The sequence below is a fragment of the Triticum aestivum genome, chromosome 6B, assembly GCF_018294505.1.
Source record: "Triticum aestivum cultivar Chinese Spring chromosome 6B, IWGSC CS RefSeq v2.1, whole genome shotgun sequence".
Classification (NCBI taxonomy): Eukaryota; Viridiplantae; Streptophyta; class Magnoliopsida; order Poales; family Poaceae; genus Triticum; species Triticum aestivum.
Window position 1 is genome coordinate 261337386 of NC_057810.1, and position 26768 is coordinate 261364153.

Consider the following 26768-nt stretch of genomic DNA (forward strand, 5'->3'; position numbering starts at 1 on the left):
CATTGAGCATCAACAACGCAATGCTCTCCCAGTCCAGCACCAACATCCACATGCTGCCCTCGCCTCTAGCATCTCCTTCCCATCTGACTCCTCCACGCACACCTTCATGATGAACGACACATATTTCTCGCTCGTTTCTAACGTGTTCATTACTTTTTCTATTTTTTCTTGATGTAAAGATACATAGCCTCGATGCGTCTATATACACGCCCTAGACTTTGTACAATTTCTAACCTATTTGAAACTGATTATACTTTTTTAATATAATTAACCGGCCACGTTGATCACTAAAACTCTTAATTTAGTCAAATAACTTGGTCATGTCTACTTTCTAAAGAAAGAGAAAGTGAATTCCACTCATTTAATTACTTTTCTTATCTAATCACCCGGCCACCTTGATCATTAGAACTGTTACTAATTAGTCAAACTGCTCATCGATGGATAGTGCCTGAGAAATAAAAAGCAAACCATGCAGATATGTAACTCACTTGACTATTCACTTCGGATTGGTGCATGGGGTTGTAAGTTTGATACCCATGCAATGCATCGATTTTCTGTTTTTATTAGTTATAAGTATTTTTTTAAGTAGTTATAAATAATTATTATATAAACACAAATTGTACCTTGCCCAGTGAGCTTCTGGAGCGGGTAATGGGCCAGGGCCCAAAGCATGCCCAACCGAGTTGGTTTCTGGAGAGATGATGTACGAAAAAGGCTTGATGGATGAGAAAAATGAAGAAACAATCATTCCTTTAATATTAGTTATGAATATATATTCTAGATATAGATATGATTTGTGACAGGTTCTTGTATCCGTATTCGCAGACGCATCCGAATACAACAGTGAATTGATACTACATTTGTTTTGCGACATAGCCGTTATAGATGCCCTGAGGGCATTACGCTCGCAAATTTGTCTGAGATGGTCAGTGAGAGAACATTCACAAAGAGCAAAGCCCTTCGTTTTTCACCAAGACAGATATTATTCATGACAGACAACACTTATCTGCCAATGAAAAATGAACGTTCATACTTTTATCAAATGATAAATACCCACACTCGTACAGCGAGGTGCTATACAAACGGTTTTTAACCCCTTTCCTCGACGGCATTTGGAACCGTCGCCGAATGAGTGTGGGTGATAGGGGGGTCCTTCCCACACGATCCAGAAACCGTCGGGGATATGCCCTCCTAGCACACAAGCTCGGCAAAATGAGGTCGCGTGCGACCGGCGAGCGAGCAAATACGGTTATACGTATAGTAGTGCTAAAAAATACAATTATATAGGCCAAAATCGTTTTCGGTCGTAAGTACATCCCACACAATCATTCCCCGCTAAACGTTTCCGTTGGTATATACATCTCACACAGTCGCTGCAAGGAAAACGTTTCCGTTCGTAGGTACATCGCACATAATTTTGCCCGCTAAATCATTTATGATAGCGTTTCCATCGCATACAATATTAATAATTTTATCATTTGCATTATTGAATGCATCACACACGGTGCGTAGAAGAAACTGTGTGGCAAATGCTATCCATCACATACAGTTTTATGCGGTAAACGTTTGTGCAAGGTGGCCTATTTCGCAAACAGTTTTGAAGAGAATGTCGTGTGTGATTGTTCATCGATCCAACACGGTTTATTCCTACAAACTGTGTGCGTTACCTTAGGTCATCGCCCATGGTATTTTCTCAATAACCGTTTGCAATAGCAAAAACCAATTAGCAGGCTAATTCGCCATTAACAAGCTAATTGCCCTATTATTAATAATCCACTTATTAATCTAATTGACATTCATATTAAATACATAATATATTTCATTCCCATATTAAGGAAGAAGGATTTTATAATTAAAATACATCAGAGTACAACATGATATAGCTTCAGCACTCAGCTATCCCATTACACAACTGCACCAGCACCAAGTTTCACATGCAACATCTAGAACCTTTCGAAATTAGCATCATAGACGGTACATAGACAGATGCATCTCATCGAGAAAACTGCTGAAGCAGAGGGTGAATATTGAGCCTTCATTGATGTTGAAGGTCTTTGCAACTTTAGGCCAGTGCATGTGGATGATTGACCGTCCATCCTTCATCCTCTTCAGAAACATTGAACCGTGGGTGTTGTATGAAAATCTTCCTCGCGTCCTAACCATAAAGGTGGTTTGAGAGGTAATCATAAGTGAACTGCTTTGAAAAGGCCTGAAAACAAGGATGTGCGTAAATATATTCTCTATATTAGAAATGGGACAAAGGAATAAAAAAGGCAAGGTAATAGTTAGTACCATCTTGTAGTTAACTGATGTCTTCTTCATTGTGCATACAAAAATCTTGTTGTTTTTTGTCGCTAATTTCTTTATCCTAACAATCTTTCTGAGTTTCTTGACTTGATTGATATTCATGGACAACTCATTTTCTCATATGCAAAAAAGGGTCGAACAATGGGTCAAAACCTATGACAGTAGGACCTACATGTGCAAGACCAAATTGTTAAAAACCTAAATATTAGAATGGTTCCTGTAATTGCACAATAATGTGCTATTAGACAATGGACCATGCACGTGCTAACCTCGATTGTAAACCCATGTGCTTCCTATTGTTTCCATGCAACACATATAAGGTAGTTAGTCATCAAGTTAAATAAGGGTTCGCATGCTATCAGTAAAATATGTTGATGAAAAATAAGCACATTGCAAATTCATCAGATTAATTCAAGCCACATGGAAAATCCATTTATTCAAACCAAGCATGATTAAGAACTAGGAAATATAGCACTTGTATATGATTGTCATGTATTAAGTGCAGCCAAATTCGATTTATTCCTCACATGCAGAATAATATAAAATTCCACCCACGACAATTGGACATCGCATTGCAGAATTAAACCAAGCAGTTAACTAAACAAATGAACCAAACATTAATTGGGCACCACATTGCACAATATAGCATACTCCTAATAGAAGATAAGACAGTTAACTGAACCAAGCATGCCGAACAACTTGGAAATATAGCAATTGTATTTGTTTCTCATGTATTTAGTACAGCCAAATTCGATTTACTTCTCACATGGTATACAATAACAGAATGCACCCACAACTATTAAACATCGCATTGCAGAATTGAACCAAACAGTTAACTAAACACCACAACACAAATGAACCAAACGTTAACTGAGCACCACATTGCACAATGTACAACCAAACCAAGCATGCTTGACAACTTGGAAATATAGCAATTGTATTCGTTTCTCATGTATTTTGTAAAGATAAATTCGATTTATTTCTCACATGGAAGACAATACGAAATTGTAGCCTGAAGAATTGAACATCACATTCGCAGAATTGAACCAAACAGTTACCTGAAGACCACAACTAATTAACCAAATAGTTAATAAGTGAGCACCGCACTGCACGACATATAGAACATATACAAAGGAGCAACAGATTGCATGGTAAAAGTAGATAGCACAATTCACTAGAATTTGATAAGGAAAGGCAGGAGCAGCACACGCAACAGGTAAACTGAGCATGCTTAACCGGCGTAGCTAGCAAATGGCAAGGTGATCCTCCAAGATCTGGGGGTCGGCACGAATGGTAGCCATCGCGACCTCATCCGCGTGTGCGGCCACGATTTTCTTCTCCGCTGCCAAATGCTCCTTGAGCTCCTGGATATACTGCGTGCATCATGGCTTAGGGCGGCACTTATTTGGTGGAGGGGTCGGTGATTTGGGTATAAGGTGTCGCGTCGGCGGTCAGGGCATGTGGGATGTGGAAGGAGGAGGATGGGGGTCTGGTGTGGATTACCTGCCTGGATAGACGAGGCCGAGCAGCGTGAAGGAGGGTCGCCGGCAAGGGGGGCGGCACTGCAAGCAAGGAGTGAAGGTTTTAACTTGGAATGGAAGGCGGAAACAGGGGAAATGTGGATTTTGGTAAGGGGGAGGGGGAGGGGAGGTAGATATTTCCGCGGAAGCCGAAAATTTTGAATCGGTTCAGCAAAAAAACTGGCATGCAAAGTGTCATCACACATGGTACCTTATTCAGAACTGTGTACGATATGTGCACAAACGATTCAGATAGCTTAACCCGTGTGTGGTGAGTTTGAACGTCAAAATTTTTGGTTGCAATTTCCTTGGTTACAGTACTCATCCACGTCACTTCATAATTTGGGTACACAAAGGAGACTACAACACACCCACACTTCTTAATCGAGCAAGTTCAGCAATTAAACAGAGCTAGCTGGCCTAAACATTACTCTAATGGATTAAAGACCGGCGCTCTTAATTTAAAAAAGAAAGAGTACTACTATGGCTGGTGCTCGTTGATCTCCGCCGCCTCCTCCATGTCCAGCTCGCGCCCGATGGTCTCCTGGGGAAGGAGCTCCATGGCATCCATCGCACCATATTCGGCAAGCATCTCACCATCCGCGTCCGCCATCTCTTTGGAAAAGGCCGCCACAAGCTGGGCTTGGGCGGTCGTGATCTGGGCTTGGACGGGCTCTGTCATTGCAAGGTATACGGAGGAGGAACAGACGGCTGCTCGAACACTCTCGGCGATTGCCAACTTTTCGGCCATGGGTTGCCGACCGTTGTCGGATAAGCTTGGTTCGGTTTGTGCGGTGACCGCCACGAGCTAGGCGTGGGCGGCCTCGACATGGTCGTGGGTGGCCTCCATCAGGGCTAAGGCTGCCACTATGGAACGGACAGCTGCTGTGCCGCTCTCGCCAGTTGCTATCCCCAAGGCAGATGTTGCTGTCGCCACCTGAGAAACAACAGCGGCCGTTTGGGCTGCCTTGGCCGCCTGGTTGCAGATTGCGGCCGTGCTCACGCGCATGGCGGCTGCGGCCCCGCTCTTGCCGGAGTGGGCCACCGAAGTTGCCCTCACGATGTTGGTCCACGTCCCCATCTTTTACCGGTGATGATTGAACAGTGAAATGATATTTGGGGAGCGAGCTAGTGTGCTTGACACGCTGGCTGTGGACTATAGCTGATGCACCTTCTCGCGTAAGCCATGGGCGTACTATACACCGACGGTGCTCCAGGATTTTTTGTACTGCATCTCACACGGTTGGTGATAATAAATTGTGTGTGATCTACTTGATTTTTCATTTTGATTTAAATTACATAATGGGGCCACAGCAGCAATGGATGGTGTTTGAATTGCTAGACCTTTTATCTGCAGTGAACATGCAACTATATGTGTGTCGTAAAATAAATTGGAATTATTCAGGGTTCGTTTGGAAATTTTATACATTAAATTGGTTTTCTAACCATTTCAGGTGCACAATTCAAAATTGAAGCACATGCTCCAATCCATAAAAACGGGTTGCAAAATCAAATATTTGTCCTTAGTTGCAAGCTTAGGTCACATGCAAAAAATGAGAATGAATGTCAAACACCTTGACACTGTCGCTCAGCCGCTAAAATTGTGAGATACATGCTTTTAACATTCTAGTAAATCAAAAACTCGTCTGAAATTCGTACAACTGGACATGATATCATGGAACGATAGCGACATGCCGTGGTAAAAATATTGTCCCATTTGGGGCAGGTGTGGGTATAAGCTTCTCGCAAACCAGAGCTTCTTTCACAACAAGCCTGATGGTTTCAGTAGGGTACGTGCCACCTTGGGGGTCGAAACTATATATGTTGCCTCTTCTTACTTTCAAAATGTTTCTCGTGTCAACATAGAACAACACGAGTGGCGTGTCAATTTTTGGGATTTTTGGGGTTCGCTTGGACATTTCTATACATTAACTGAGTTTTCTATGTATTCATGTGCATAATTCAAATTTGAACTACAGGCACATGCTCTAATGTATATAAATTAGTTGAAAATTCAAATTTGTGTTCTTGGTTGCATGCTTAGGTCTCATGCAAGAAATGTGAATGAATGTCAAACACCCCGCCACCATCACTCTAGTAAATCCAAAACTCATCTGAAATTCATGAAACTTGGCATGCTACCATGGAGCGGCATCAACATGACGTGGTAAATTTTTTGTCCCATTTGGGGCAGGTTTGGGGATATGCTTCTCGCAAACCAGAGGTTCTCACAACAAGCCAGATGGTTTCGGTAGGGAACGTCCCACCTTTGGGGACGAAACGATATCCATTGCCTCTTATTGCTTTCAAAAAAATTCGCGTGTCAAAATAGAACAACAGGAGTGTTGTGTCAATTTTTGGGATTTTTTGGGATTCATTTTGACATTTTTATGCATTAATTGAGTATTCAATGCATTTATGAGCATAATTCAAATTTGAACTACATGCACATGCTCTAACGCATATAAATTGGTTAAAAATTCAAATTTGTATCCTTGGTTGCATGCTTAGGTCACATGCAAGAAATGAGAATGAATGTCAAACACGCTGCCACCATCACTCGGCCGCAAACATTGAGATTCCTGGTTTTTAAATTCTAGTAAATCCAAAACTTGTCTAAAATTCATGAAACTTGGCATGCTATCATGGACCGGCATCAACATGTCGTGGTAAATTTTTTGTCCCATTTGGGACAGGTTAGGGGATATGCTTCTCACAAACCAAATGTTCTCACAAGTCACAACAAGCCTGATGGTTTCGATAGGGAATGTCCCACCTTTGGGGATGAAACAATATCAACTGCCTAATATTGATTTCAAAATTTTTCTAGTGTCAACATAGAACAACAGGAGTGTTGTGTCAAATTTTTGGGATTTTTCGGGGTTCGTTTGGACATTTTTATGCACCAATTGAGTTTTCAATGCATTTATGTGCATAATTCAAATTTGAACTATATGCACATGCTCTAATGCATATAAATTGGTTGAAAATTCAAATATGTGTCCTTGGTTTCATGCTTAGATTCCATGCAAGAAATGAGAATGAATGTCAAACACCCTGCCACCTTCACCCAGGCGCAAACATTGAGATTCCTGGTTTTTAAATTCTAGTAAATTCAAAACTCGACTGAAATTCTTGAAACTTGGCATGCTATCATGGAGCAGCATCAACATGCCATAGTAAGTTTTTCCCATTTGGGGCAGGTTTGGGTATAAGCTTCTCACAAACCAGAGATTCTCACAACAAGCCTGATGGTTTCGGTAGGGAACGTCCCACCTTTGGGGACGAAATGATATCAGCTACCTCTTATTGCTTTCAAAAAATTTCTAGTGTCAACATAGAACAACAGGAGTGTTGTGTTAATTTTTAGCATTTTTGGGGTTCGTTGACATTTTTATGCATTAATTGAGTTTTCGATGCATTTATGTGCATAATTCAAATTTGAACTACATGCACGTGCTCTAATGCATATAAATTGGTTGAAAATTCAAATTTGTATCCTTGGTTACATGCTTAGGTCCCATGCAAGAAATGGGAATGAATGTCAAACACCTTGCCGCCGTTACTAGGCCGCAAACATTGAGATTCCTGGTTTTTAAATTCTAATAAATCTTAAACTCGTCTGTAATTCATGAAATTTGGAATGCTATCATGGAGTGGCATCAACATGCTGTGGTAATTTATTTGTCTCATTTGGGGCAGGTTTGGGTATAAGCTTCTCACAAACCCGAGCTTCTCACAACAAGCCTGTTGGTTTCGGTAGGGAATGTCCCACCTTCGGGGACGAAATGATATCCGCTGCCTCTTATTGCTTTCAAAAAAAATTCTAGTGTCATAAAACAACAGGAGTGTTGTGTTAAATTTTGCAATTTTTCGCGGTATGTTTGGACATTTTTATACATTAACTGGGTTTTCTAGGCATTTTATGTGCATAATTCAAATTTGAACTACATGCACATGCTCCAGTGCATATAAATTGGTTGAAAAATCAAATCTTTGTCCTTGGGTGCATGCTTAGGTCCCATGCAAGAAATGGGAATGAATTTCAAACACCAGGGCACTGTTGATTGCCGACAAAACATTGAGATACTTTGTTTATAAATTCTAGCAAATCCAAAACTCGTCTGAAATTCATGAAACTTGGCATGTTATCATGGAATGGCACCTGACATGCTGTGGTATTTTTCGTGTCCATTTTGAGAGAAGAAGCACTCGAATAACAGCCAACAAAGGCATTTTCAAACAAATAGTTGCCGCTCTAACATCGCAAACCTTTGTATAATTCAAATCGTGTGCGTTATGTTAACCATTCATGCGATGCCACTTGTCTTGGTTTTAATGGCTATTGGAGGTGTTGTGCGGACAGCTGCTTGACTAAACGGAAAGCATGCAAGCGCAGTCCGGTGCGCAGGCTGGCCGAGAGGCGTGCAAGTTGTCCTCCAATGCGCAGGCTCACCGGGAAGCGTGCGAGCTGTACGTTGTGCAAGCTCACTGGGAATCGAGCCCTTTGACTTCCATGGTCGCCGGCCTTCCTCTCCATTAATGGCGCCCGAGCCGCTGCTTAATACGGGCGGCCTTACTGTTGCCCTCCCATTCCCCTCCCTCCCGCAGACCTCCACCAACGCCATGGCGCAGAAGGATCATCTGCCACTAGTCTTCAAGTTTGGTGAAGTCGACTCCGAGCCAGAGGAGATAGAAAATAAGGAGGAATGGAGCCTCATGGACATGGCCCAGAACGAGTTGGCCGCGGTTGTTACTGCCCCCGCTCCTGTCCTAGCTCCCATCAGCGTGCCCGCGCCATCGACCATCCCCGTTGCATTGACGAGCTAGTCGCTGAGCACTACCGCAGAGCTGGAAGCCGCGGGCCTCACCGAGGTCTCCGCGGACCCGCGCGAGCTCATGTACATGCCAGCGCCAGCGCCAGTGCCCTTGCCCGTGCGTGCCCCTCCACCCACTGCAGCCGATACCCGTGTGTTTGGCTGCAGCCACCACGCCCGTGCCCGAGCGCGCGCGCCCCTCAGCGGCATGGGATGCCGCCATCGACCGCTACCTCTCAGTGCCGTCAGCTGCCGTCCTCCCGTGCCCCGCCCGTCGATCGCGTGACTACATGATGTTTGATTTACAAGTGAAGAACATTCTGTGCTGCCTTGAAGACTTCAACAATGGCATCCTGGAGGACAGCAACGACAAGGATGGCATGGCACGCCGCCTCCAGTGCCGCCGGAAATAGTTTTTTTTCTTGTGTTTAATATTGTATCTCGATCGCAAAAGTTTTAGTTAGAACATCCGTATGCAAACCGACAACTTCCCCAGGAAGCCAAGGGAAAATGTGCCGAGTAGGATTTGTGCATCTCTTGATCGCAAACGCTTTAGATATAACACTCGTATGCAAAGCGAGACAGGATTTGTGCATCTCTTCAATGCAAACGGTTGTTTTGGATGACCCGTGTGCAACCACTTACAAACAATTTCGTAAGATTTGCATCTGTCATATTGGGTATGTTGCCATTTGTTAAACTTGAAAGATTGACATTTGTTGATCTAGTAACATTGCCATTTATCAACCTTGTAACACTGCGATTTGTCAAAATATGCAGGTAAAAATCACTAGCAGTATCTAATTTTTGCAACTAAAATCCAATAATTAAGCATAGATTTCATTCATAGATTAAGCAGTCGTGCTTAATTTATATAAACAGTTCAAATCGACAGTTGAACCGACCAAACTTTTCCCCAATTGTTGCCAACCACGTACTGAAATAGCTAGTTCTACTTTATATACTAGCTAATTTAAGTATGTTGTACAGTTCCACCACGTCTATAGTCAGATGAACTAAACAAAATAGCCCCTAAATACTACTACGGAGGGGCTTTGTACTACTTCCGGCAGCCTCTCCTCTGTCGAGCGCGCTCGATAAGAGGTAGAGGAGGAGGAGCCTACCGACGAGCTAGACAACTGCAATACGGTGCCTGCTACTGCTGCTGCAACTTCAGCGACGCTCACGTCGAACGCCCTCTGCCGCTCCAGACGACCCCTCTCAAAGTGGTGGTTCTCCTCGTAGATCTCCTGATTCCTCACCTCTGAGGCGGTGTGTGCTACGGCCACGACGGTGGTAAGGCTCTTTGCATGCTCGATAAGGCACTCCTCCTCCTCCCGCCGGAACTCGGTGTAGCGCGCAAGGTCGCCGACGCACGTGCTGGCATCCACCTCCGCCTCCCGCCTTCGGGCGGCGGTGGCGGAGCGGGTGATGACCCCGACGGTCGATGGTGGGCTGGCGGCCATGGTGGCCGACGATGGGGTGGCGGCCATGACCACCACCTCCCGCCTTCGGGCCATGATGGCGGAGCGGGTGATGGCCACGGTGCCCAGCAGTGGGATGGCGGCCATGACGGCCACCTCCCGCCTTCGGGCCGCGGTGGCAGAGCGAGCGATGGCCCTGGCTTTCGACGGTGGTGTGGCGGCAACGGCGGCCGGCAACAACTGCTGACGGGCACCGGCGGCGGATCGTGTGGTGGGTGTTCCGCGCAAACCCAGCAGGGACGCCACACGTACTACACTACGCCGGGGACTGTGCCGCTGCCGCGGTGTAGCCTCCTGGCTGGAGCTGTCGTATGATGACGGTGGAGTGGCTGTGCGACCACGACGGACCGGTGCCATTGGCGATTGTGGGAGAAGCGGACGAGATAAGCTACAGGGATGGAGGGGAAAATGCGATGCAGGACTCGCCGGCCGTGAGGGTTTTTATAGCAGGCCGGTAAGCATTGGGATTTTGGGGGATTTCACCCAGTCGGGCGGGAAGCTTGCGCGGGAACCTGCGAGGTTGCGCGGGAATGGGCTCACCGATGATTCATTGGCACCACCGTTTGGCCAAAAGAACGCTCCCGTGCGCTGTGCAAGCTTGCGCTGTAAGCCATCTATGGCAGCGGGGTGACAAGACGTGCGAGAGGAGGACGAAAGGCCATGTACACATACGGTTAATAAAAACAACATTTGCGGTTGAATTATCTACTATACACCCGTCCTGGTTTATAAGTAGGATTTAACTAATAAAATACGAATGCATGTCCCCAAATATTATATAGTTCGTTCCGTATTTGAACATAGTTTCCAATTATATAATTTTTATAACATGCATTAAAATTTTGTTGGTTAAATTTGAGGGCAAAGTATGTCACATACTATAAAGGGGACTATAGACCAAGACGGATGTAGTAGCACACGGCCGCTCTCTTCGCAGTGACGCAAGTGTCGGCCGGCTTGTAGGCGACCATTTCCTGCATGTTCAACTGCTCTATGCGTGTGGTTGCTTGCAGTTGAGGCGGCCGCGGCGCACTCTGCTTGCGTCCCGCCGCGCGCGCTGTGCTCTCACGTCCCTCCAGGTGCTCTGCCCTCGTCCCTCCACGCGCTCTGCCAGTGTTTGGGGACGATCACACACGTTCGTGTGCATGCGGTTGCACCGGGCGCGGCTCGACAATGCAGTTACCCGCTGCAAAAACTGCTATGCGGACACGTCGAGATCCAGGCCGCCCGGCCCCCATTTATTCATGCAACCATTTACCTTCATCTCTCGCGTCACACGACACAATAAGCACCTCCACGACGACACATACAGAGAGGACATCCAACGGTTCCAATGGCGATCCCCGTGCTCCAATGGCGCTCTGAGCAGCCGACGACTACAACGGCGGGCAGTTCACCATGCATCACGTAGTGGACACCCATGTGAGGGGGAAGGCTCTCTCGATGGTGTACACGAATGATCCGGTGTCGGTGGAGAGCTCCATCCAAACTATGGAGCAGTTCCTTGTTGAGGCAGTACCAAGTGGTCGGCTTCGACCTTGAGTACACCATAGGTCGTGCCGGGCATGATCAAAAGGTTGTCGTCGCCTTGTTGTGCATGCGACATGACGTCCTCGTCTACCACTACCACCTATCCACAAGGCCTTGCGAGCATTTCTCCAGGTTTATCAATAGCTCCGACTAAAATTTCGCTACGGTGGACACCACCAACGATCTAAAAGCGCTCAAGGTTTCGGGCTTGAAATGCGATAATCTTGTCAACATCCAGGACCACTAAAAAGTTTGGGGCAGCGACAACAACAAACTGAACTCCCGGGTTGACCTCGCCTCGGCCATCATCAACCCCTACTACATAAAGATGAAGGATGAGAGCAAGAAGGACAAGATCGCCTGGCACAGTGTTTGGCATGAGAGGCAGGATGAACAACACGTCAAGTACGCGTATACAAGCTACGAGATGTACAGGCGGATCGTTGACATGAGGAAGTGTCTTCTTCATTCCCTAGAAGAGGGATCGAGCCACAGAGCAGTGGCGGGAGCGTCACAAGAAGTAGATGACTAGACGATCGTTTCTCCTACTTTAGAATGCATGCAATTGTTTATTGAGATGTGTGCGAATGATCTGTATAGTCACTTATGTAATTGGATGTTTATTTCAGTTATATAATACATGTTATTCTTCTATAGACAGTGCAAATCACACGGCTTATTAGCAGCAATCGTCTGTGTTATTATTGGTCTTTGCACGCATTTCTGACCGGGGACTTGTTTGCCGCGGATCACACACATATTGTTTAGTTAAACTGTTTTCATTGTGTTGCCCAATAAAGGCTGCAAAGAGGGATCTACAGCAGCAAGGTCTATCGAGGTCTTTGTTTTGTAATTTTTGACATTTTTTGTTTTTTGAACACATGTTGATTGGCTTGAAAAAGGTTTATCTCGTTACTTTTTGATAATTGTTTATACGCAAGCAACTAGTTTGTATTTTTCAAAGTTTTTTGTACGAATAGAATCGCACACGAATTTACTATAGTAACCGTCTGTGTTATAATTTCTCATTGCAAACAGTTCATCCGAGTGGGTTGTTTGCTGCGTATCACACACATCTAGTTTACAGGAATCATTTGTGTTCTTTTGTCTGATCGCAAATGCCGCATATCACACACATCTTGTTAAGATAAACCGTTTCCATTCTCTTGCCTAATCGAAAACAGTTTATCCGAGTGAACCGTATGTTGTATATCACACACACCTTGATCTGGCTGACCATTTCTGTTGCATTCCCTAATAGCACACATCTCATCGGAGCGAATTGTATGCCGTATATCACACACTCATTGATATGGCTGCCCATTTCTGTTGTTCTTCCTCATCGCAAACAGTTCTGCTGGATCAACTGTATGCCCAGCATCGCACACGCAAGTAAAATCTGAACCGTGTTTGATGTCTCTTCTATCGCAAACATTTTACACCTTTTTTGACGGGTTTTTTACACTACCGTTTGCGATTATTGCATCGCACACAGTTTCGTCGAAGGGTCTTTGATCGTAGTGTCATGTTAGCAGCATCCTACAGTAGTGCTACATCACTTAACCTTTTCCCAAAATATTAACATAGGGCTCATGGGTGGAAACATTAGACCATATAAGCGGATACTTCAAAAAAATGTTAATTTTATTGGCTCAAATTGGAGAATCAAGAGGATACAAAAATATATGAGCACACATGATGCATCTACACTGTTAGGATGCACACATTCAACACCAATGCACGACACACAAAAATACACCGCCACAATAAAAAAGTTATATAAGACCAAAGCTATGTGTATGTGGTGCTTCATCCCTCAATAATGTAGCAGAGGTGAATTACCTCAAGAAAAACATGGTACAAACATGTGCATACACAAATTCATCATTACATAGCCAGTGAGCTATCCTTTAGAGCATCCACAACTGGATTGAGCAAATCTGAACCCCCATATGTTCGTGAACATGTCCTGACACTGTCTAGGCGTGTCGACTTCAAGCCCTCATCTGTCCGTGCATGCAAACAAGCCCTCCACTTTCCTTCCTATATGTCTGATCACATTCATCTGGTTGATGGTGATGGAGAGAGAGAGAGAGAGAGAGAGAGAGAGAGGGGGGGGAGGTGCTAACTACATCGATTCTCCAGGATGGGTTGGGCCGAGGACCCCCAAACTATCAACCAGCGGGCCACATTCGTTGGGCCCCATGAAGTATCCAAGATGGAATCTTCCGAAGACATGGCACACACTTCAAGGCATGATGACCCAAAGGTATAGGGGATCATTCGTAGTCCTTTCGATAAGTAAGAGTGTCGAATCCAACGAGAAGCAAAATAAAATGATAAGCGGTTTTCCGCAAGGTATTCTCTGCAAGTACTGAAAGTACCGGTAACAGATAGTTTGATAGCAAGGTAATTCGTAACAAGTAATAAGTAGCAATAGTAACAAAGGTGCGCAAGGTGGCCCAATCCTTTTACAGTGAAGGACAAGCCGAAACGGTCTCTTATAATAATCAAAATCATTCTCAAGGGCACATGAGAAATATCTTCTAGTCACTTTATCATGTTTAGTTGATTTGCGCTCGCTACTTTGATAATTTGATATGTGGGTGGACCGGTGCTTGGGTGTTGTTCTTACTTGAACAAGCCTACTACTTATGATTACCCCATCTCGCAAGCATCCGCAACTACAAAAGAAGAATTAAGATAAATCTAACAATAGCATGAAACATATGGATCCAAATTAGCCTCTTACGGAATAACACATAAACTAGGGTTTAAACTTCTGTCACTCTAGCAACCCATCATCTACTTATTACTCCACAATGCCTTCCCTTAGGCCCAAGTATGGTGAAATATTATGTAGTTGACGTTCACATGTGAAAGAACATGTGGTGCCCTCATGTTTGGTTTTGGTAATTGATGACAATCTCTATGGACTAATGGTTGTCTTGAGTTATATTTGAAGGGTTTGTCCATAGGTATTGCTTGAAAACCATTTGTTGGTTTCAAGGTTATTAGAAGAAGAATATGTGTTGACCAAGGTGCTATTCAAGGATTTATCCAAAGATTGGTCACGTGAGAGTTGAGCCTATTGCAAGCATGTATTCGGCAAACTACAGACTTGGCTGTCAGGTGGTAGCCATGTGTCTGTTTCCTAATGGTTGGCTTTGTCGTGCGTGACTCAACAAAGAAAGCTCTCGACGTATGTTGCGGAACCAGGCTGTCAGGTGGTCGACATGTGGCTTTTTCCTATTGGCTTACTTTGCTGAGGGTGGCTCTCGTCAAAGATGGCGCTCAGCCTATTCTGCGGGATCCACCTGTCAGGTGCCGGACACGCGGCTTTTCCTATTGGCTATGCTTGCCGAGGGCAACTCTCGGCAAAGAAGGCACTCGGAGTTTGCTACGGGACCCACCTGTCAGGAGTTGTACACGTGGCTCTCGGCAAAGTGACACCACGTGGCAACCTCTGTATCCGTCTGGCGTTCGTGAGTTACTTTATTTTGCCGAGAGGCACTTTTTGACTCTCGGAAAATTTATGTTTGCCTGAGTGGTGTACGCCAGGTGGCCTTTGCTGAGTGCAACTCTTAGCAAACACTTTGCGGAGGGTTTTAGACCCTTTGCTGAGTGTTCCAGGCACTCGACGTAGGGTGCGATTCTAGTAGTGACAAGCACCGGATCTTATAACTTGTAAGAAAGATGTAGTATTGTTTCTTCTCAAGTTACAAGTAAGGATGGCAATGGGTAGGGTATGGGTGGGTACAACCCCCTTCTACCCAATCCCATACCCATAGAAACTTTCTATACTCATCCACTTCAATACCCATAGGTATAAATTGATACTCATGCCCATACCCATCGTGTATCCTATACCCAATTGGTACCTAGTGGGTACAATATATAGATTCACATTTAATTTTTTTTAGTGAAATGAGTCTATAATTTAAGTGGTGAGAGGCGAGCAGTGTAGCACTGAAAAGGGCTCCTACAGTGGGTGGGCTAGAAGGTGGCAAGGGTGTACAAGTAGCAGTTGGTGGAATCCCGACACATTTGGAGGCGGTGGTGGGAACTCAGGATGGCTAGTTGGACAAGAGTTCCGTGATGATGAGTCGATATTTCCTCATTTGAAGGAGTCGCATAGGATGTAGGAGTGGCTAGTTGGTGGTTGTAGTCCTATGAGCTATTGTTGGTTTAGGGAATAAGGGATATATTGGTACACCATGGGGGTTGAATGTCGACCACACATGTCATATGGGTTATTTTCATTTATTAACTTTTTCTGGGTATTCATTGGGTTATCCATGAACGTAAATTCATACCCATGTCCTACCCATATATTTTGCGGGTAAGAATACCTATTACATATTGATATAAATATATTTTTCATCTATAAAATACTGCTAACTCTTGCCCATGCCTGCTGTTTTCGGGTAGGATTCCCACGGTACCCATATCAATGGGCAAAACTGCCATCCTAGTTACAAGAGTGTTGAGGCTCAACCTGAGATCAAAAGTCTCGACGCCGATCAAGAACAATGAAATTCTCATGCAACTACGAATTACTCCCTCCGTTCCGAAATAATTGTCATTGGGGGCATCATTCTGACCAGGTGAAATAGTGTGAAAGTACAATACTACCCCCGATTTGAGCGTCTTCCTCCGTCGTTGCTCCTCCACTTTGCCAGGCTTCTCCGCCGTCGCTGCTCCCTTTCGCCGGGCTCCTCCGTCGCCCGCATCTTCGGTGTCCTTCCCGCCGCGGTCCGCAGCTCCCTCGCCGGCCGGCCGCCCTTCCCCGCCGTGGTCAGCAGCTCCCTCATCGGCCGCCCTTCCGCGCCAAGATCCGCAGCTCCCTCGCCGGCCGCCCCTCCTGCCGGCTGCCTGCTCCGCCACAACTTCGGATCCTTCGCTGCTGGCCACGGATCCTTCGTCGGCCGCCTCCCCCCACTCCAATCAAGAGCTCAAGGTCAGCCGCTGCGCTGTCCACTTCTGTTGCTCCTCTCGTCTCTGCTCCTCTCCACTCCAATCAAGAGAATCTGCAATTGATCCAAAAAACAGGTCAATTGATGTCAATTTGATTAACTAAATCATCCAAAAACCAGAATAATAAGTCCATATGCTACTGTTGATCCCAAGACCGGAATGACAAGTTCAGGTGTTCCTCAATTGAGGAATTTGATTAACTAAGTCATCCAAAAACCAGAATGATAAGGCCCCATGCTACTGTTGATCCCAATTTTGATGGATATCAATTGTTGTTTGAGTTCTCCAAATGAACAGGAGTACTCCTCAATTTTGATATGAAATCACCATGATACTGTAGGTCCTTAAGCCCTCCTGTCAAATAAAAATAATGTACTGATCTTGAAATACTCCTGTCAAACAAATGTACTCCTCTGACAGGAAGATCCTTAAGCCCTCTCTGACAGGAAGATCTTTCATTGGCACAAAAGGGGTACCATGAACATTACTCATCGAACTAAATACTCAACTTGGTACAGAAAATTAAGGGACGCAGCAGTATACAGATAAGCAATCATTTTTATGCTCTGCTCACCATCTCCGGACAGAAAATTACTCATCGAACTAAATACTCAACTTGGTACAGGCAACTTAATTTACTTGAATTCAGGGTACAAAATAATCACAGGAGTCTTGCTACAAAATGCGCAGGCAGGATTCTATGTTCGCCACATCAAATAATCATAACTCTAAATCACAGTTAAATAATGTATGTGTATCAAACCAAAGAGGAAGTTCTCTTCCAAACAGAATCATTGGTGCTAACACTAATATAATCTGGAAAACACACATAAAGCTAAATGACAAAAACACCACAATCTTCTAAAATTAAGGGACGTATTTGCTTTTGAAGTGTTCAGACTCTGCCCATACTCAGTAATCTGAAAACTGTACCAAGAGACAAAACAACAACATCATCTGAAGTTGAACGTACCTGCCCATCTTTGAGCACGCCCCTGTAAACCCGGCCGAAGCCACCCTTGCCGATGAGGTTCTTGTCGCTGAACATGCTGGTGGCCTCCTCCATCTCCTTGAGGGTGAACACCATGGAGCAGTTGCGCTTCTTCGGCGCGAGCAGCGGCAGCGGCTCCTTCACCTGCCACAGCTCGGCCGTCTTGTACACCCCTGCAGAAGAAAAAATCAGATAACCAAATTCTCATGGCATACTTTTTTTCTTTTGGAAGTTTTCATGGCATACTTTGAAGAATGTTGCACTGAAGAAACAGATGATCATACAGTGACAAATCACTTTGCCAACAACAAAGTGGGAATGAAATATAGGGTTGCACTCACAAGGATTCAACTGGTCAAGTGATTTGCTTCTCCTGTCACTCCAACCACAACCCAATCTTCAGTCATCTCACTGGTGTTGCAGGTTCAGTGTGATGATAGTGCTCGACCGTCTCCGTTATTGACTTGCTGATGATCTTGATTGCTTGGACCGGCAAGGCTGCTGCAGTACCAACCGAGACCTAAACTGGAGCATAATCAAGAGTAAGCATGTCCAATTAGGCACGGTAAAGAGAATGAGAGACACAGTAAAACAGCAAAACGAAATTCAGTAAACAAAAACACTAGACATAGTCCATCAATGTGTATTTCTGAAACTGAAATAAAATAGTGAAATGTCATATGGACAACACATTTATTTTCTCGGCTTGATTGTATACGTAGCAGGAGTATCAAGATTCAGTTTCAGGCTTTTGTTAGTTGGTCTTGGTCATAACATTTGAGGCTACATATCCTACAGGTTTTAATACAGTGGTCAACAGATAAACATAGCTGGGCATCCTTTGTGCCTGCTCACTCAGAAACATAGTTGTTGGACCATCTCCGTTATTGACTATGATGATCTTGATTGCTTGGACCGGCAAGAATTAGATAAAGAATTCAAATCAAGTGTAGCTACAGCACATCACAGTGGAGAGGGCTAGGCTAGGCCTCCGCCACCACCTCCATCGCCCCCTTCCTTTCCTGCAGCTAGGCTAGGCTAGGCTAGGCAAGGGCCAAGAAAACTTACTTGAACAGGTCCATCTGTCCACCTGTGAAAACAAAAGCAAGATTGACAAATCAGCGGAAAAATAACAAAGCAAGATCAACACTAGAAGAAACTTACTGGATTATTATCCCGGAGTACCTTTTTTTAACTTTGTATCTTCTGGCATTGTGTGTGAGAGCTGTGATGCAGCAAGCAGTAGTGTAGAGCACTGGTGTACTGGTGTGAGTACAGCCATCTTCCTTTCCTTTGAGGAGATCCTAAGCCAAAAAAACATAGACATAAAATCTCAACATCTCATCAACATAGACATACAACAAGCAAACAAAAACCACTTGTTGTTATTGTTGTTGTCAGTTAAGTGCTTTTGAAAGCACTTTGCATAAAAATTCAGTTAAGTGATTTCAAAAGCACTTTGCTGAATTTTAATGCACATAGGTGCATAAAAAATTAGTTAAGTGCTTTTGAAAGCACTTTGCTGAATTTTAACATCTTCTACTTCTACTTCTACTTCAATTTTAATGCACATGAGGCTTGTTCAGATGCTTGACATGAGGCTTGTTCAGATGTGGAGTATGTGTAGTTCCTTGAGATGAGACTTGTGCGGAGTGCATCCCATGTGAAATTACTCCATATGTGTAATACTCCATTTTGTGAGACTTGTATGTGTAACTCCATTTTGTGATCATTTTTACTCCATATATTTTTTCTCCATTTTGTGAGACGTGTATGTGTAATTCAAAAGTTTCATTTGCTTGTGTGGAGTACTCCATTTAAATGAAAGAGAAGAGAAGAGAGTAGTAGGAGAGAAGATGAGTGAATTTAGAGAAGAAGAGAACAAGCAAAGTAGTAGGAGAGGAAAGGAGTGGGAGAGCAGAGGAGTATGGAGGGCACAAGGGAAGTACTCCAATAAACCCTACACTAAACTACAGATGCAAGAAGCGAAGGAGAAGAGAGAAGAAGAGAGAAGAGAAGTTCTACTGTAACTGAAACAAAAGTTTCAGTTAAGTAACTGAAAAAATTCAGTTAATGAACTGAAACTTACACTAAACTACTGCTGTCCTACACTAAACTACTGCTGCTGTAAAACTACTGTGTATTCAAGCAAGGAGTACAAGGAAAGTAGAGATGAGTGAATTTAGAGAAGAGAACAAGGAAAGTAGTGCTGCCACTCCTACAAGCAAGGAGTACTTGCAAGTCCTACACTAAACACTAAACTAAACTACTCCAAGAACTACTCATATTGTTGTTGCACTTGCTGAAAAGAGAAGAGAAGTCAAGAGAAGGAGGGTACTCCTGCTGCAATTCATTTAGTTTTAGCTAGCTCAAAATTTCATTTACTAAAAAATAATTTAGTTCTAATTAAAGAACAAGTTTCAGTTAATTAAAATTAACTGAAAAGGTTTCATTTAGAGTTAACTAATGCAAAAGATTCATTTAGTTTACTTGAAGGAGTACTGAAAACAGTGGATCATTGTTCAGAGAAGAGCAAGCAGGAGTACACTTGCTATTGATGTTACTGTGCAAAAGTAACTGCATCTTTCTTGGTGTTTCTTTGTAACAGCCCCCTTGGTTTCTTTTAGACAGTTGTATGCATATGAGTGTTTGTTAGTCAGAGTGAGGATGAAAACGGAAAGCTGATCATTGCGCATGACCTGACTGTCGTCGGCCCAGTTTGCTAAATTTTGTTCATGAGCATGTGTGAAACCATAAGTAAATTTATACGGCTATTTCTTGGTCACTGAAAATTAATCTTGAACCTTGTGACTATTAATTCAATCATTAAGATCAGGAGACATTCAATCAAACGAGATCATTACCCTCACAATTGTCATCAGAAGAAATTACTGGAGTACACCATTTGTCCAATTGCAAATTGTGTATCCTGATGAATGAAGCGAACAGTAAGGAAAGACAACAATCTTGACAGTAAATAAGAATGAAAATTGTGACAGGTGTGAATGACAGAATAGTCTTGTCATGATTACACCTAGGGAGTATACTTATAGAGCCATCTAGGGCAAGGTGGCAACATTTTGCCATGTGATTTTGTGAGAACAATGTCCACATGCTTGTAATAATGGGGGAAAAAGAGGTATCTCAATCCAACGGGAATATGGGATCACTTACTCTGTTGACATAGTGTGTGTTCCTTGTACTCCTTGCTTCTTTTCCCTGACACAAGCAAACCAAATGAAATGAGATACAAGGAAGCAAGGAAAGGTGAAGATGGGCTGCACTTTAGTTTACTTCATTTCATTTCAGACAAGCAAACCAAAAGTAAGTTTATTTTTGTCATTGGATTGATCAATTGCAGCAACAGGGGTCCTCTCGTGTAAATTAACATGAAGAGAAGATGAAACTAACTGGATTATTATCCTGGAGTACCAATTTCCTGACCATACTAGTCTTGCACATATTTAAACAAGCTAGGCAATTTGACTCGACGGTGTATACAAACAACAAGGAAGTGTTCATATAGCCGATTTAGGTGGAAACAAAATCACAGGACAGCTTAAAGCTGGCCACCATGGTACCTCTCGCTCACACACAGCAGAGCAAACTCCAAACTGAAATGCAGTTCTCACAAAAGAAAAAGAGAGGGAGGATGGCAAGTGAGGCTCACCATTGCATTGCAGTTGAAGTAGGACTCGCTAGTGATTTTGAACCGGCGCCCACACCACATGGTGCTCAGTCTCCTACTGCCACCGTATGGTCTCGAGCTGGGTGAGCTCGGCCTCCACCGCCCCCGTGTCGCGCCGTGGTCTACTGCCGGACGGCGAGCGCCCGGCAGCCCAGGCAGCTCACACCGGCGTACGGGCTCGGCGGTCTGACAAAAAGTCACGAGAACAGAAGCAAATTCATAGCCTGGCAGCTCCGAGCGAGTTCAGATAGCTGAATTTATTCAGTTACCTGTAGAGGAAGCTCTTGTCGTGGAGGCTGACGAGGAGCGTGGACGACCGGAGCTGCCCCACCGCCGCCGCCACCGTCTCGCCGAGCTCCCCCTCCCGCACCACGATCTCCACCCTGGCCTCCTCCTCCCGCTGCTCCAGCACGGATTGAGCAACGCCGCCCACGGATCGAGCACCGCCGCCCACGAATCGAGCACCGCCGCCACGAATCGAGCACCCCGGCTGCTAAAAATGTCACCTTTGACCGACGAGAGGGAGGAGCGGCCGGCCGGAGGAGGGGATTAGGACGGGGAGAGCTGGAAGCTCGGTGGTGGTGCGGCGGCGTCCTGGTGGCGCTGGGTGGCGTGGTCGCCGGAGGAAGAGGCGATTGGGACGGGGAGAGCTGGAAGCTCGGTGGTGGTGCGGCGGCGTCCTGGTGGCGCTGGGTGGCGTGGTCGCCGGAGGAAGAGGCGGTCTCGATGGGTCGTCCTCATCCAGCTGCTCCAGCTCGTGGATGAGCGCCAAGGTGGGGGTTGTCGGAGCTGGCGGTAGGCGGGGTGAGGTCGACGAATCTGGGGTGGGGAGGAGGCGAGTGGTAGCCGGTGGCCTGTCGGGGAGAGAGCGAGTGCGAGGGGCAAAAGAGGAAAGCAGAGAAATATTACAACGTGATGAAAAATGAACTGGTTATCTCCGGCGACAATTATTTCGGAAACAGAGGGAGTACAAAAAGATCGTAATAAATGTAAAATAATCCATCATGTCAACGAAGGCATAAGCCAAAGGGAGTTGTGCCAATCCAGCACCCGGTAGTCAGCTCCAGCTTGTTCTTGATTTGACCGTACGAATCTGTCCGTGGTATTTGTTCGCACGTGGAAACGCCACACGGGAACCATCCCCTGTTCGGGTTCCCAGCTATCGTACCCGTACTCATCGCTGGTCATCCAGTAGACGCAGTCGCGCTTCAACCACGGCGGGGACGACGCCGTAGGCAGCACCGAGTACCGACACCGACTGCGCGCGATTGGCGATGAGCAGGGCGCGGCCGCCCAGGTCGGAGACCACGGTCCACGGCTCCCCGGCCGTATACCTTTGCACAATGACGCGCCGCTGCTGCATTTCCTGGATTATCACCATATACATCTGCGAGAGCGCCCCGCCGCCGTCGTCGTCGTCGGACAAGATGACGACGTGCCTACGTTCCCCGAAGGTGACCTTGCAGAGGGACATGCCGCAGCTCATTCTCACTAAGGGCTCCAGCGTGGGGACGGGCGCGCTCATGTCCAGGACCCACACCCAGTCGGGCGTCAGCACGTAGTACACGCCGGATCGTTGGCAGCAGGCGATGTCGAAGTGCTCGTCCTCGCCGGCAGGGAAGAAGCCTGGTTCCTGCCATTCCCACCGGTCCCACCCGGCCCTGGTGAATGTCAAGGCCAGCCCCTGCCTCTGCCGAGGTGCGCGGTGGAGGGCCGCGGCGCTGTGGGCGTAGCTGCTCCCGCGCGCGCGCGGCGGCCTGACCGAGAACGCCACCTTGTGGATGGTGTGCTCACGGCCGAGGAGCATGTCGTCGAAGTCGTCTGGAGCTTGGGACGCGAAGTAGGGGTCGACCAAGCCGAGGCCTTGCAGGCGCCGGACCTCCGTGTTGCGCGGGAGCGGCGGCAAGCATGCCGCCACCTGTAGCGTCAGGCCGTTTACCAGCCGTACAACCGAATCGGAGTCGGCGACGGCGACCCACCCGCCGCTGGAGCCAACGCAGCGCAGCCCCGAGCCGACGGCGTGGAGTGTTAAGGGGTTGGAGGTGGTGGTGGTGCCGCTGCATGAGTCGACGATGGATCGCAGGGGCAAGGAGCGGCACGGTATTGTAGCAGGGATGACGACTAAAGGGGACGGAATGGACGTCACGCGGCCGGCGGGGAGCGCTGCCCTCCATGACCGGCACACGGCGCGGAAGCATATGCGCCCTAGCACGTCGAGGCGGTCGCCAATGCACCTGGCCAGATCGCAAGGAAGCCCGGAGCCCCGCGAGCCCCTGTGGTTGCTCGAGTTTTCCATCCAATCAAGGCCGGACTGGCTAGTGGAGTATACGTGTGAACGTTTCGCTTCGGACCCTCTCTTACTTTTTTGCATATATAATGCACTGTACATGTTCACGGTCTCACCGAACACCACTGGAATTAGGACACGTACATGCGTACCAACCACGCCACGGACACGGATCATGCACCTACGCACACGAGCTAGATTCCGTTTCATGCACGAGTTGCTTGTTTTTTTTTAAGGAACGGAAGAGTTTTTTTTTCTAGACAAGGGAAGAGTTTGATTGATCAAGAAGAGGGGTCCGTAGGCCTCGAAAGCAAGACATTTCCGAATATCCATTTCTGACCACACACTCATCTGCGCCCACGCTGATGAAAAAAATCATAACAAATATTAGAAAAGTTTAAAAAATTCCAAATAACAATTTCATAGTAGCTAATTTGATGCATGAGGTCCGCTTTAATTTTTAGAACATTTGGACATTTGATCAGTCTCGGTAAAAAGACAAATTTAGGGTCTGTAAAATAGTGTACTGTTCATGTACTGTTCTGATCCGATTTGTCTTTTTTTGCTGAGAGCTACTCAGGTGTCCAAATGATCTGAAAATTGGAGCGGAGCTCACGCAATAAATTATCTACCATGCAAAAAAAATGAACTTTTTTGAATTTTTTTTGAATTATTCTCTGACCGGGTGCAGATGAGCCTCAACACCGAATTGTTGCAGTTCATTCAATAAAAAGGAAGAAAAGAGGGAAGAAAGATTTGTGTGCAGTAAAGCTTGATATGCATAAGGCGTATGATCATGTCGATTGAAATTTCTTGGAACAAATGAGCTGAAACTGGGATTTGCCCCGAGATGGGTCAATATGATGATGGCTTGCATAACTTCGATAAAGTATAAGATAAGATTTAATGAATCAGAAGTCGATACTATCACCTAAGAGAGGTTTGAGATAGCGCCATATTTGTTTCTCTCGTGTGGGGAGGGATTGTCACAAATGCTTTTATGTGTAGAAAGAAGAGGAGACTTGAAGGAGGTTAAGGTTTGCAGAGATGCGATTCCAGTGTCTCACTTGTTATTTGCTAACTACTCGCTTATTGTTATGACCGTAGATCGTAAAAATGCGCTCACTCCGAAACATATTCTAGATACTTGCTATTTGAGTTCAGGCCGGATGGTGAGTGATCCAAAATGCAACATTTATTTTAGTCCAAATACTGAGGTAAATGCAAAAGCGGAAGTGTGCCAAATCCTGAATATAATGACAAAATTGCTTAATGAAAAATATATTAGTCTTCCAACCATGGTGGGAGCTGATAAGGCTGAGTGTTCTCAATATATGGTTGACAAGGTATGTGTCATTATTCAGGGATTGAAGGAGAAGTTCTTGTCTTATGGGTGGAAGGGGACTCTTATAAATCAATTGCTCATGCTATGCCATCTTTGCAATGACGGTATTCAAAATTCCTAAAAAAACTCAAAGGAATCTCTAATGATATTGCGGGGTATTGGTGGGGGTAATGAACAAGATAAGAGAGGATGCACTGGATGCCATGGTGAAAACTTTGCTTGCCAAAACTGAGTGGTGGAATGGGCTTTAGGGAGCTTCACTGCTTTAACTTGGCTATGTTGGCTAAACACTGTTGGATGCTAATGGAGTACCCAGGTTCCCTTTGTGCTACTGTTCTTAGAGCAAATCCAGACAGAAATTTATTGACAGCAAAAAATGAAGAGCGGCGCATCATTTACCTAGCAAAGTATCATGTCACAGTTATAAGCTTTTAAGAGGGGGTATGTATCGTGAGCAGGTGATGGAACTCAAATTGATATTTGGTGTGGTAGTTGGATACCGAATCATCATGATCATCATGTTGTTACTCCAAGGTGTTAATTTGGTGCACAAATTTAATGATTTAATAAACCAATTTCAAGTGAGTGGGACGAGGAGCTAGTGAGGTGTAAATTTTGGCCAATTGAAACTCCAGAAATATTGTCAATCCCCTTAGCGGATAATCGGGAAGATTTTGTGGCATGGCTTAACTTAAAAAAAGGAATTTTTGTATTGAATCAGTGTACTATGGAGAGTGGTCTCATAAGTTCATAAATAACATTGTTTACGTGGAGGCTGTCGGTGGATCGACAAACCCTGAGGTTTGGGATGTAATCAGGAAAGCAAATGTATCACCAAAAGTTAAAAATTTCAATTGGCGAGTGATAAAGGATTCAATACCATGTGCAGGAATTCTGGCTAAAAGGTATGCTAGTGATTCTGGACAGTGTCTATTGTGCCTGTTGGGTTTTGAGGATTCAAATCATATGCTTCTTACATGTCAACGAGCTAAGAAAATTTGGAAAGAGCTAGGACTCAAAGATGAACTGGAGAAGGCTTTAAGTACGGATCGTGCTGGGGCCATTGTGCTGGAGGAGTTGCTAAAAACGTCCATGCAGTGTCCTTGTCCCCGGAGATCAGTATTCGCGAGCTAGTTCTCAATATGGCATAGTTCATATGGTGGGAAAGACGACAATTAACAAATGGTGAAAATGTGCAACCTATCATGCGGGCTGTAATGTCTATTAGTGTGCTTGAATTACACGAGGATTATGAAGAAAACAATAGCTAAATCGAGGGTGTGTTGGAACAGACCACCTGAAGTCATATATATGGTTAATATTGATCATTCTAGTTGCACCCCTTATGTGTAGGATTTATCTCTTCCTATTCTAGTACGCGTAGGAGTAGTTGGTTTACAAGGGCTTAGTGCTTGCCGCAAGCTCACCACTTAACCATATCCAAATAAGTATTTTTAGTCTTGATATCCTTGGTAATGTTATTGCTGAGTTTCAATGACACACAGATACCCCCCACAACACCAAAGGCAGGTACAGGTAAAGTGATGTTTTAACGTGACCATGATGTTTGTTCTATTTGGAGTTCCTCTTCTTCGACAATGATAATAGGGTGGGTTACCGATTGGTAGCCTGAAATTAGCAGGCTAGAAGTTTTATTTATTTATTTGGGGCCTCTTCTGGCAATTGGCATCTTATCCGTACCCGGATCCTCTCTTATTGTATGATGATCGTTACAGATTGGTGGTTTATGATACTTATGTTGTTCTTTCCCCTATGTTGTGGCGATTGTAAGCCAACTTAACGCTTGTGTCCTCGTCTATTC

The 26768-nt window shown here is 45.2% G+C and overlaps 1 protein-coding gene across 4 annotated transcripts; it reads right to left on the reverse strand.

Moving 5' to 3' along the window:
• Positions 1 to 15907: 15907 nt before the first annotated feature.
• LOC123136865 (uncharacterized) lies at positions 15908 to 23640 on the reverse strand. Of its 4 annotated transcripts, none has more exons than XM_044556372.1 (9): positions 21584 to 23640; positions 21297 to 21500; positions 20801 to 20845; positions 20491 to 20555; positions 18812 to 18930; positions 18695 to 18716; positions 17968 to 18146; positions 17609 to 17799; positions 15908 to 16688 (listed from the first exon to the last, which is right to left on the reverse strand). In XM_044556372.1, exon 1 carries the CDS (start codon positions 23608 to 23610, stop codon positions 22489 to 22491), a length of 1122 nt encoding a protein of 373 aa, XP_044412307.1. In that variant the 5' UTR covers positions 23611 to 23640; the 3' UTR covers positions 15908 to 16688; positions 17609 to 17799; positions 17968 to 18146; positions 18695 to 18716; positions 18812 to 18930; positions 20491 to 20555; positions 20801 to 20845; positions 21297 to 21500; positions 21584 to 22488. The 4 variants fall into 4 exon arrangements, with proteins under 4 accessions (XP_044412307.1, XP_044412306.1, XP_044412309.1 ...); XM_044556371.1 differs by having other exon boundaries at positions 17968 to 18151; XM_044556374.1 differs by lacking the exon at positions 20491 to 20555.
• Between the last annotated feature and the right edge of the window lie 3128 nt (positions 23641 to 26768).